Source organism: Eublepharis macularius, chromosome 12, assembly GCF_028583425.1.
Source record: "Eublepharis macularius isolate TG4126 chromosome 12, MPM_Emac_v1.0, whole genome shotgun sequence".
Lineage (NCBI taxonomy): Eukaryota > Metazoa > Chordata > Lepidosauria > Squamata > Eublepharidae > Eublepharis > Eublepharis macularius.
In genome coordinates, this window is record NC_072801.1 from 370617 (window position 1) to 383186 (window position 12570).

At 52.5% G+C, this 12570-nt stretch overlaps 1 protein-coding gene across 1 annotated transcript; it reads right to left on the reverse strand.

Moving 5' to 3' along the window:
- Positions 1–2617: 2617 nt before the first annotated feature.
- Positions 2618–10854, reverse strand: LOC129338276 (interleukin-2 receptor subunit beta-like). Its single transcript, XM_054992355.1, has 8 exons — positions 10426–10854; positions 8192–8309; positions 6739–6932; positions 6195–6340; positions 5724–5901; positions 4941–5049; positions 4513–4597; positions 2618–3450 (listed from the first exon to the last, which is right to left on the reverse strand). Exons 1-8 carry the CDS (start codon positions 10583–10585, stop codon positions 2932–2934), a joined length of 1509 nt encoding a protein of 502 aa, XP_054848330.1. The 5' UTR covers positions 10586–10854; the 3' UTR covers positions 2618–2931.
- Between the last annotated feature and the right edge of the window lie 1716 nt (positions 10855–12570).

A 12570-nucleotide genomic window follows, 5' to 3' on the forward strand; every position in this document is an offset into this window, starting at 1 on the left:
ATTCTGCCATAGAAGCTTGCTAGGTAACCTTGGGTCAGTCGCACCGTATCTGCTTAACCCACCTCACAGGGTGGTTCTGAAGATAAAATTGAGGAAAGGTACAATGATACAAGCTCCCATTGGGGAGAAAGCAGGGCATAAATAGATATATACATTTGATTGACATAAGCCAGTGTGCTGCTTTGTGGGAGAGGTTGTGGTGAATGCAATTTATTTGAGATGACTGGAGCAGGTGGTGGTGGTTGGTAGCTCCGCCAGTCTTCCTATGTATAATTGGAACTCAGAATGAAAGGAGGACTAAGGCAGCCACATACGGGGTCTCCACCAGAGCTGGGGCTTTGGAAGGCTTCCTGCTTAGCCCCAGATGCATCCCAAATCTCGTGCTGGATTGTCCTCACAGCCAAACACAAGAGCTCCTGAGTCTGCCAGGAGGTGCTGGGTGGGGAACACCTGCTCTTGCTGCTCCAGCACATCTCCACAGCCAACAGCATCATTGCAGCGCTCCCAGTGTGGCCCCAACCATCAGGCTTCCATGCAGACCACGGCTGCTTTTCTACAGTTTGCATCGCACCCCATGAATCCTTGCTGGTTTTATTTCCAGGGGAGGAGCCAGGCTCACAAAAACTGGGTACCATATTGAGGAGGGCAACACATTTTGCACAACTGGTACCAGCTCTCAGAATCTGGCTCTTAGTTGTTGCCCTGACTGCAGAGCATTTAAATTTATCTGCAAACTTTTCCAATGGCATTGAGCTCATCATGGGGGCAGCTTGGGCCACATAAATCTAGGTGGTAAATGCTACACTTGGACATGGCGAAGTAGATTGTGCAGTTGTGACAGAGATGAGGGGTTAGCTAAAGTGGAACACGGCATGTGGGTGCAGGAGTTTAAATAAGGCTTTCAGAGTGTGACATACTTTTGGACAGGCCCCAAGTAAACACAGCTGATGTATAAGAGATGTAACCCAGGTTAGTGTAGCATCTGTTTTCTCTCCACTGCTTTAATAGCAGTGTTAGTGCTAATTTTTTTTCCAGAAAAGCACCAAAACAGAGCTTATTGTGTACCAAATACACATAGCTCCTTTGTTTTGCAGGAGCAGGGGCTTGGTGCATGAGACCCAGGACAACTTGGAAAGGACATGATGGTAGGTCAGCCTCCAGTCTGGTTAGAGCCTAGCTGGGAGATCTTGTGCATTTATGCCACTCAGTTCCTAGAATTCTATGACAGGTGGGATGTCAGGGTAATTTATAGCCTCCTTCAAGGAAGAGATTAGTATCCTATTATATAAAAGGCAAGCCGTGTTTCAGATGACTCACTTTTTATCCTGGTGTGCCTCCAGAGGGCGCTGTTGCGGCGGTAAGTCCGTGCCTCCAGAGAGCACACTACAGTGGAAAGCGCGAGGCAGCCTGTCCCTCCCTCCCACCCCCTGCCTTCAGTCAGCGGCAACTGGGGTGCGGAAAAGGCAGCAATGCCCACCCCCTTCATCCGGCGGGAATCAGGCAAGGAGCACATGGTAATGTCTACTCCCCTTCACCCAGCTGGGATCAGACAATGCCTGCCCCCCTTCCCCTGACCGAGATCAGGCGTAGAGCAAGTGGCAATGCCTTTCCTCCTTCACTTGGCAGGAATCAGGTGTGGAGCAGGTGGCAATGCCCTCCCCCTTCACTTGGCAGGAATCAGGTGCGAAGCAGGTGCCAATGCCCTCCCCCTTCGCTGGGCCAGGATCAGGCGTGGAGCAGGGAGGAATGCCTCCACTGTTCACCTGGCTAGGATCAGGCATGGAGCAGGCAGCAATGCCTTCCCCCCCTTCACCCAGTGGGAATCGGTCACGGAGCAGTGGCAATACCCGCCTCCCTTCACTCGGCCAGGATCAGGCATGGAGCAGGCGGCAATACCCCCCCTTCACCTAACGGGGTTCAGGAGCAGAGCAGGTGTCAATGCCCACCTACCAGCCCTCCCCTTTTTAGAGCCTGTTGTATTTTTTCCCCACAATGGACTTTGTTGCTAGTTCATGTCTGTAATCTACCAGCAGTTGCTGACTGGACTACGGGGGCGGCATCCATTCTGGAGGAAGTGGGGCCAAAGCACAGGGAGGCATTTGCTCTCCATCCTTCATGCCCTGGAAGCAGGAGCTCGGAGGCAGTTGTTGCACTTTGACTCTGACAGCCTTCCTTCCTTCCTTAAATATATCCCGTGCTGGGAAGGAAACAAGAGTAACAGCACCTCTGGTGCAACAGAGGTGCCTGTTACGCATTCCATAGTTCCCCAAGCAGTGAAAGGGCCAAGGCCGATGCTTTGAGGAGAGAGCACAAGAGACTTCATTGTGCCTTTGTGATGGGCCGTTTTCATACTACTAACCGGCTTCTGTAACATCGTGAAACGTCATGCAAAAAATACGGAAGATAGCGTCTTCTCGCAAGAGTTTTGTGTGACATCATGCAAAACTCTCGCAAGAAAACGCGATCTTCCACGTTTTTTGTGCGACGTTTCGCAACCTTACAAAAGCAGGTTAGTAGTGTGAAAACGGCCATGGTATCTGAAGCAGTGACTCACGAAAGCTCATTCCTACCACAATTTTTTTTAGTCTTATAGGTGCTACTGGACTCTTGCTCTTTTCTACTACTTTGTCATGCTTGTTTTATTTCATATATGTATGCAGCTCATACTGGAAGCAAGCAGTGGCCGCTAAGAAAGCCATGGCCTCAGCACACAGAGGTGCTTCATCAGTCAACTCACAGTTGTCTACCTATTCAAAGTACACGTTGGCTCAGTTTTGCTTCTTTGCCCCCCACCCTAAACTCTACGGATTCTGCAGCCATCAAGCGTTACTAACATATTTTAGCCCAAACCCTGGGAGAAATACCAGCCAATCTGCTTTGACTATCAGCAAGCAGCCAGCATTCACAACGGTGTCCTTTCAGTGACTGATCTCAGGATATGATTATGCAGGGAGTTTTGCCAGCAGTTATGAGCCTGTCTCCACCATGCCTGGCCTCTCTTTGAGGACCCACGACATGGGCTGCACAAAGATGAGAGCCTTGCTCGTTGTTGCTGGTACCCAGGGAGCAAGAGGCTTGGGGATCCTGCTCCACGAACAGGGAGTTCTTGTACGGCAAATAAGAAAAGCCGTCGCCTGTGGCATTCAGGCCTTCCAGGTAGAGAGGCACTCTTCCAGAAAGGAGTAAAGTATCAGCTTCCCCTGGCAGCTTCTGTGCTTCATGTATGACCACATACTGGCTGGCCTTGTCCTGCTGGTCTGGAGCACCAGGCAAGTGGCAGGCTCGCTCTTCTGATGACAACTCAGCCCGTGAGAGGTGATTGAAAGAGGAGATATGGGCAAGGGCCTCCAGAGGCCTGTAGGTCACCATTCTGGGGCCATCTTCCTTGCTGGGACTGTTGGCGTTGCTGCTTTTCAGATACACATCCCTCTCTCTGGTGCCAATCCAATCCTGAAAATGATCAGAAACCAGTTATGGGCACATGACGGCAGAGCCCTTGCACACCTGCCCAGGCGGCTTCCCCTTCAGTCTATTGTCACTCACAGTTTAATCCTGCTCTTCCCTTAAAGAGCTCAGAGCAGCATACCCAATTCTCGCCTCCTCCATTTTATCCTAACAATAACCATATGAGGTAGGCTAGGCTTCGAGAGTCACTAACCACTCAACAACACATCGTACTCTGGGCAGATTTGCCTTTGACACGTGTGAGTGGTGCTGGTGGTGGTGTTTTTCCATATTGTACTTCTTCTTCTATCTGGTGTTCCCAGGCCAGAGGCATCTTCCATCCTGCCAGGCACATGATCGCATTTTGCCCCTGCAACCCCCTCCCCCACCCCACAGCCCTTTTCTGGGTCCAAGCCCTGCAGCCTGAGCACAAACAGGCTGTGCTTATTCAGTGGGCCTCAATTACAAACTCCCTGACTCAAGTCCAGCTCCCTTGTTTTGCGTCTCGACAGAGTATGAAATCTAGAATGAGAGGGTCAGGAAAAGGGAGATCAGCTTAGGCAACAGCTGGGACACACAAATGGAGTTTCTGTGGCCTGGCCTTGCAGATGTGACACACAAACAAATGTGTTTTGGTGGGGGTGGGGGAGAGACAGTCATCATTTGCACAAGCTAATTCACTTCAGGGGGTGTTCTTTTCACCATCTGGGATGGGGTGGAAGAGAGAGAAAGGGTGCAAAATAATTTCTTGGTGGGGGGTGGGGGTGGTAACAGGAGGCATGCAGAGGCCCAAAGGAGTTGAGAAGAAGGAGAGAGGCCATGGCCATGGGGAGGACAGTGACATTTTGGTGGGCAAGGGGAGGGGGAAGGAACCAGCAGGACAGATTCTGCAGACGGTGGCCCCTGTGTCCTCGGTCCAGCTTGCCTTGGAAAAGAGTGGACGGAAGGCCCTCTTGTGCAACTGCTAAGCCGCTGCCCCACCCCTGATTCGTGCTTAGCTAGTACTCCGCCTTGCTTCCCTCCTCCCCCAACCCTGGAAGCAATAGGGAGAAGGAGAGTAGTCCTTACCTGGAAATTCCCATTGTGAGAGGTGTAGAGGGGCAGGAAGAAAGCAACAGGGTTGGGGGTAGTTGCCAAGCAGTGGCTCTTGATCCTGCAGGGAGATAGAACGGCACGCGCTTCCTGGGCCAGTATCAGCAGTCCCTAGATCCCGCCCACCCCAGCACCCAGGCAGGACACTAGCCTCATGCCTGGTAGGAAGCCAGCACAAACGCGTGGAAGGCCTCCCTCTCCAGTCACACACATCCACAGGGCCAAAGGGCACCAACTGTTCTGAGCTGGATCGCTCCCTGACTTACAAATCACTAAGGGCTGGTCAACTGGTCTGTGCAAACGACCCTTTTGGTTAGAGTTATATTGAAGGGGAAAAAACCAGCCCAGACTGGCCTAGCGGTTATCAACCTCGTTCAGGGTGGCAGCATGTGCCAGCAACATACCTTGAGTAAAAGATGGAGACCAGAAGCAGAAACAGCAAGACCCCCAGGCCGAGAGAGACTGAGACGAACACGGCTGGCAGTACCAGAGAGTCCGCGGGCTGCAAGGCTCCTGGCAGCAAAGAGACCCAGACTATCCATAAGGCAGAACGGGCAATAGAAGGAACTGCCTGGGGCAATCTCGGTGCTGGATGCTGCCCTGAACATGACTCTGAAGTGTATTTTATGCCTCCATGGATCCCCGCTTGGCTATGTAAAGAAGCCTGGAACAGCCAAAGGTAACCCCCAGAAGACCCCCAGGGAGACTTAGCAGGTCTCTTGGGTGATGGGCAGATGGGACTTGGAAGTTTTTCATCAGCCATAAAGCAGAAACCAAAGCCATCTCTGCAAATGTATGCACATGCAATTGTGTGTGTGTGGTGCCCTCAAGTCAGCAATAATCGTACCGAATATATTCAGCCCACAGACGTGGCAGGGAATGTGTGGGTTAGCACAGCACAACTGTGGGAATGAGTGTCATGCTTGGAAGGGAGAGGTCTTGTCCTTGCAGTGGATGGTGGGTTGTATTCAGCCTAAGTGCTGAGATAGGATGATGGTGGTGTGTTTGTTATTGACATTTAGTTTTGTGTGTAATCTGTCTCGGTTCTAGGAAAGATAAAGCAGAACCACAGAAGAAAATGTGTGCACGTAGAAGGCAGTGTAGTATCCGGTGCTGCGAGGTGTGTTTTGCAACAGCGGCAACAACCAAAGCCCCCAATGCCACTTGGCCGCCTCCCACGAGCAGACCTGGGGGGACGTTCCACTCAGTTGTTGCGCTCCACTCGCTCCACTGGCTGATGTAAGCATCATTATTATCTGGGGTTTTGCAGCGCATTCTCGCAGCGTAGCTTATGCCCGGCTTGAACTCTGAGCCATCTATTTCCATCCACGTTTCTCTGGTGACCACAGTCCTCCTCTCTGCTCGCTATTCAGGGACAGTGACAAGGAACACAGACTGAATCCTGCCAGATGTCAGTCACCCCGCCACCAGAGTAGGAGCAGGCCAGTTTATGGCATAAATGCCATGCCTTTATTTCATCCTGGAGCTCGAGCAACTGTGCAGGGGCTTCCTCGGAGGACATCTGGCCAGGCACAGACCCAGGTGGCATTAGCCTGCCGACTACATCCAGTGCCTGCCTTCCAGCCAAGGAAGATGCCGGAAGCCTGAGGGGCCCCGTCTGTGCTGCCACCACCTTCCTCTCCACAGCCTCTCCTTACCTCCCAGGCGATGGAGTTAGCCCTGAATTCCAGCTGCCACTGCAAGGCTTTCCAAATGGCCCTGTATGCCTTTGGCTTCTTCCACACAATCTGACACTTGTGGGCATTCATGTTGCTCTGGAGGTCAACGGGTGGGTCACATTTAACTGCAAAGAGGACTGCTTGAGAAGACGAGGCAGCTCACAAAGGCCCAGCGAACCACAGGTGGAACCACGCAGGAGAATGTATTCGCAACTTTTGACATGAGTTGTGAGCCCGTTGTGAGCCCTCCCCTACCTCATTCTCACTCCCTTAATCCCAGAAAGTGACCTTAAGGGTCCAGTTACACACCGAGGTGAGCCACACCCCCACCCCCATTCCCTAAATTATGCTTGGTTTTTAGGTGACTTGTCGGTTGCTTGTGTGTGCTCGGAGGCTGCCTGGGGATGAATGAGAAAAGGCAGGCTCTACCATGCATGGAAACCAAGAGCTGCGTTCTGCAGGGGGCGGCGGGAGCACCCCCGTTCCCCCCCTCCCACTTCTTCTCCCTGGGGAGGGGACTTACTGTTCCGCATGGGCTCATAGTTCTCCCAGACTGTGTAGATAACGTCTTTCCCCAAGGGGGTGTCGTGCAAGTAGACGCTGTATTTGTCATTCTCCTCAAAATTCCCCAGTCCCTCCGCAGAGCAGCTGAACTCACCCCATGCCTCCCTGGAGGGGGATAGGTGGCAGATGAGGTCATCAAGCCTCTGGTAGGAGCTGCAGCAAGCAAAGCAAGAAGCAGCTTTCTCAGATTCTGCCCGGAATGCAGCATGTTATAATACAGATGAGAGTGCCTCTGAACATACGCAGAATTAACCATCGTCAGCCTGCCCATAATGACAGTGAAAGGTGAAGACTCGCTGATTCTGTGCGCCTGTGCGTACACGAGCCCCCAGAACTGATGCCGAGGCAGCATTAGGCCTGGAAGCAATGAATGCAGATCACAGTCATGAGATGAACAGCATTTCAGCTCCTGGAAGATCATTTGCTTGGTGAGCAGATAACTGGGAAAGCTTCCAGAATGGGGACCTGATGTTCAATCAACAGGAGCCACTTGACAGGAGATATTGTGCTAAGAGGTGGGGGGGGGATCTGGTATTCAAATGATACACCCAGCAGAGCATGAGAAAACTGAAGGTGCCTGCCCATGAAGAAACCGCAGCTGGTACTCTGAAGACATGGGAACTCAGCGAACCCGTGAACGAGCTGGCTAGCTAGTCAGTTGGCCCCTTGGGGTGCCAAGCCCCCACCCGGGGGATGTCCAAGGCGGGTTGGTAGACCTGCTGCCCTGTAGAAGTGCCTCTCTGTCTCCACCTGTGCATACCTGTGATACCCTGGACCCCTCCTGGTGCATTCTCAGCTAAGGAGAATTCACCCCGGCAGTGCTGCCCCTGGGCACCGCATCATCCAGAGCTCTGGAATTCATATGATTTAAAAATGCTCAAAACTAATCATTGGGGTGGTTTGCTTAACCACCGCAAAGACGGTTGTCCAAATTGAAACCCATTCACGTCATACACGCCACTGTGGAGTAAGTTTGGACTTGGGTGCCCATAACAATAGGAAGCTGCCTTGGAAAGAAGGCCCAGCCATGGAGCCTGCAGGGCCTCCTGTCACCACCACCAGCAGCAGCAGCAGCTTCTGATGAGCTGAAGCAGCCAGCAGAGGCCTCCTTGCTACAGGAAATCCTTCCGCGGGAGGCTGGGCGTGCATTTTTCTCACTGAGCTACAGCTGTTCCCCTCCCAGATGCTTAGGACACCTGCTGCAGCCTGCACTAAGGTAGGGAGGGGAGAAACATGGCTGCCTGCGGGGGAGTGTATGCACACATGCAAGAGAGGTTTTCAGCCGCAGATCTCTTGGGGAACAGTTGACACATTATACTACACAAATACAGGAAGAGGGTCCTACAGGATCGCCCAACAGGCTGCGAGGTGGCTGCCCCATCTCCCTCCGTGACAGAGGCTTTATGTCTTACTCGGAAAACCTGAGGTGGAACGGTCCCTCTCCTATGGTCTGATTCCGGTGCCATGTGCAGTCCATTCTACGATTCTGAAACCCGTAATTGTTCCGACATTGCACGCTGCTGGAGATGCCTGCGAGAAGGAAAGCGTGCCGAGAAGGTCAAGCCAGAGAATTCCACTGGGCCAGGCCCGGCTTATCAAAGGGTGCTCTGGCCTGACAACTGATTTCCAGCCCTACGTCCGGGACCCCACCCACTTGCCAGATGGGAAGATGCTACCAATGGCTGCCTTGCTCAGTCTAAGGCTAGGAGGTTTGAGCAAGAGGAGCTAAGAGAGGCAGGCTGCTTTGGGATGCTTTAGTTGCTTGAAAGGGGCTTGAGGAGCTGATCTGGGATTCAAGGCAGTGCTGTTCTCTCCCCGTGCCTGCTCTCTCTGTACATCGGCAAACACAAAAAGGACTGAAAAGGCTCTAGTGGAGATGTGCATTTATTGAAGGCAGCAACTGGTCACAACTTGCATCAAAACACCTCTGCTTATTAGTATCATTATATCTAATCCAAACTGAAATATCTGGAATATTCCAAAATATTCAGAACTGGGTATTGTTCCAGAACCCGCCTTGGCTGGATTAGAGGATTGTTGTGGGGGTGGGGGTGTTGATGTGTGAGAATTTTGTGATTCAGCAAAAATGTTACCAAACAGAGATGTTTTCCAATCAGCAAGCTTACGCTGAGCTTACAATTTTTTGCTTGCGCCCCTCCCCCATGGGCCCAGAACAAAGGCGAATGCTATACTCCCCTCCCCCAGGCAGTGCCTGCTCTGTTACATGGCTGCACAAGCCTGGGCTTACGTTCAGATAGGCTGCATCATGCCAGCCAGTCCTGTTTCCACTCCGTTAAAAAAAACAAAACACATCATTTACAGGGATGTCAGAATTATGCAACACGCAGTCCCACCTTTATAGAGAAAGGGAAAGGGGAAAAAGCTCAGAACCAAAAGGATGTCCCAGAGCAGGAAAAGAGCCCTTGGATGGTGGCACGGCAGCCTTGCGTCCCATCGTGGTACAGCAGAGACACCCGCTTCCTGCCAAACGCAGGTACCTGCCCAGTGGCCGCGTACCCGCTTGCTGGGTTGCCAAGTGCACGCCTGAAACTGCTGTGCAAGTGAGAATTTTAGCTGCCAACAAAATGGGAATGTTTCTCTGCTCTGTCTGAAATTAGCCAGGAAGGATTCCTCAAGTCATGGGGTAGAATCCCTTTGAATGACATCCCAACTGTATGGGGGCGGGGGGTGGGGGGGAATGACAGCTGAAAACGGGCTTCCTGATGAAGCGAATGGGAACGGAAATAGAAACCAAACTGAATCACTCAAGGGAATGACTTTAATAATGAATGTAGTGAAACTAAATCAAAATTTTAAAAAGAAAAGTCGTGCAGAATGAGCAGGGGGGGTTGCCCACCCTCTCTCTCTCCCTCCCTCTGTCAACGGATAACTACACAGGTGCTGGGTGCCCGTAGAGCAGGGCTGTGTGGAAGCACATCGACAGCCATCCGTGTGCATCTGGCTTTGGGGTTGGGGCCTGGAGTTCTCCTGAAATAACAACTGATCTCCCAGAGAAAATGGCAGCTTCCGCCAGGGCGGGGGGGGGGGACTCCCTGCCCTCCCCAGGGACCACTCACAAATCTCCAGGAATTCCCCAAGCCAGATTTGGCATCCCTACACTCAGATATAACAACAGCAGCAGCAACAACTGGTCTAATGTACCAGTCTTCTAGATAGATCAGTGGTAAACAAAGCCCGTGTATTATTATCCCCACAATAATAACTACCACCTTCAATTTATATACCGCCCTTCAGGATGACTTTACACTCACTCAGAGTGGTTTACAAAGTATGTTATTTTTATCCCCACAACAATATCCCTGTGAGGTGGGTGGGGGCTGAGAGAAGAGTTCTGAGAGAGCTGTGACCGACCCCAGGTCCCCCGGCTGGCTTCATGTGGAGGAGTGGGGAATCAGACCCGGCTCTCCAGATTAGAGTCCTGCCGCTCTTAACCACGACACCAAACTGGAGAGCTGGGCTGAGAGGAATGGCTAGCCCAAGGCCCAGGTCGCCATGAGGTAGTGAGAGTTGAACCAGCCAAGTGCCGATTCACAGCCCAGCCACTTAATCACTTTGCTACAGCAGCTCTTTGTGCCTGTGTGTGTGTGTGTGTGTGCTTGGCAGATCTCTCCCCCCCTCCCCATACCTGTTTGCAGTTGTTCTATAGCCAGAAAGGGGGGCAGGAAGAGCATCTGCAGTAGGTAGGCTGTCCTGAGATTCTGCTTCTCCATTCTCCAGGTGGCCTGAAATGAAATGGCCGTGAGATGCAATTCCAGGGCAATTAGCCAGGGGCTGCAGCCCGCCATACCCACTCCTGCATAACTGGGGCGTGCATTCTGTACATCCGTGCCTGCCCTACGTGTTCAGAATGCCGCCTCCAACACAGACTTTGGCAGCCTAGTAACGTCATCATCATGTTTTTTAATGAAGCTTCTAGCCTACGTGGCTGCAAAGGCCAGCTAGAAATACACCCCACTGTGGTGCCCAGAGGGGAGCTGGCACAGACAGGAACTGAGGCGCAGACCGACTCTTCTTTCTACTTCTCAGGCAACTTCTTGTTCCTGTTCCTGCTCTCTCTGCCACCTTGTTTTCAGAAGCAGAATAAATTAGGCAAGAAAGCATATAGCGGCATGTTTAATTAATGCCATTTTACAAGCTCAGGCCAGAGAATGGGGAACTCTTGGGGATGCTGGTATACACTGCTGGCTGTTGCCACTGGCGGTAGAATCCCCCCCTCCCTTTAGGGAGAGAAGGGCCCGTCATTTGGAATGTCTCCCTGCACTGAAAATGCAGAGGCAGCATGGTGCAGTGGTTAGAGTGCCGGACGAGGCTCTTTTAATCCCACTCTGCCAGGAAAGATGGCTTGGCGACGTTGGGCCAGCCGCCCCCTCTGAGCCTATCCCACCTCAGCAGGTTGTCATGAGAATAAAATGGAAGAAAATGCTGCAAGCTGCATTGCTGGGGCACAAACGAAGTACAAACAGGAACAAAAACAAATCAGCGTATTATAAAGGATGCTTTAGAATGCAGAATGTGTCTTCCTAGATGTGCGAGGTTTGTCACATGTATGTTTTTAAATAGCGAGAAAGCATGAAGCATTGGACCTCCTCTCGCAACTTGGAGCGGCACAGCCCCAAATCCTACCCCTACCCCCAATTCTGTATGCCAGATTAGGCTTGAATGTGGGCTGTTGGCTTCCTTCCCCCTCAGCTGCTTTGCCTGTGCTTCCATCCTCCTTCCTGCCAGAGAGAGAACCTGTCCCACCTGCTTGGGCTTGTGGTCCCCACGGGTAGCTACCAGGCGAGCTGCCACCCCCAACCCAGCTCCACTGCCTGGCTTTGCCCTGTACCTTTGCATCCAGTATGGGACCCAGTTGGCGCCATAAAAGATGCCCACTCGCCCTCTCCCTTGTCTCCCTCACCCTACACAGCAACCACAGGACTGCCCTGGGTGGGGGTCTGCGGAGAAACGCCCCTGGTGGTTTCGGGAGTTCCCTTTCTATGGGCTGCAGAGGGGAGGGGCCAGTTCTGGAGTGGAAGGTGATTGGAGGGAGAGCGAGTCAGTTGGCGGAGGGGAGTCGGAAGTGGCCAGTTGGTGGCTGGAGAGGGGAGGGAGGGAGACATGGCTCCGAGGGGAGGGGGAGATCTAGTGTGACCCCAGGGATCAAAGGATCGGGCCTGCCCCACACAACTTCTAATTAGGGCACGAGGGAGAGAGAGTAGGGGTTTCTGTTTAGGGTTTATTAGTCCTTCCGTTCACTATTTACCTGTGTATAGTTAGCAGTTCAATAAATGAGTTTTGGAATTGATGACGGAGGAAAGCTCTTCTGTTCCACATAGTCCCCCAACCGCTTGAGCCCACTAGCAGAGGAGGGGGGTTAGGAGGCTGTCCCGCCTGACCAGGACCCCATACAGGAACAGTGGTGGCAGCGAATATCCGGAGACAGGGAAGGGAGACGGCCCCTCCAGGTGCCCGGCCAGAGGCGAAAAGGGAGGGGTGGGCAGAGCGGGGTCTACCATTGGGAGGAAAGGCCCCGTTCCGCCACAGGGTCCAACTCGTGTCAGCTGACTGGGAAGCAGCACTGGGGCTTAGCATTCCCCAGTAGCTGAATCTGCCAGCAGTTTTCCCTAGCTCCTGCAGAAACTCTTTCATTTCCAGCTCCAACTTGATCATTTCCCAAAAAGGTTAAGCCATCCTGTGCCCATTCACAGGTTTTACCCCAAAACACCCTGAGGGCGGTGGGTGGGCTCTGTGAGCTGGTTTCATGTAAGGAAGGGGAAAAACTGGCGCC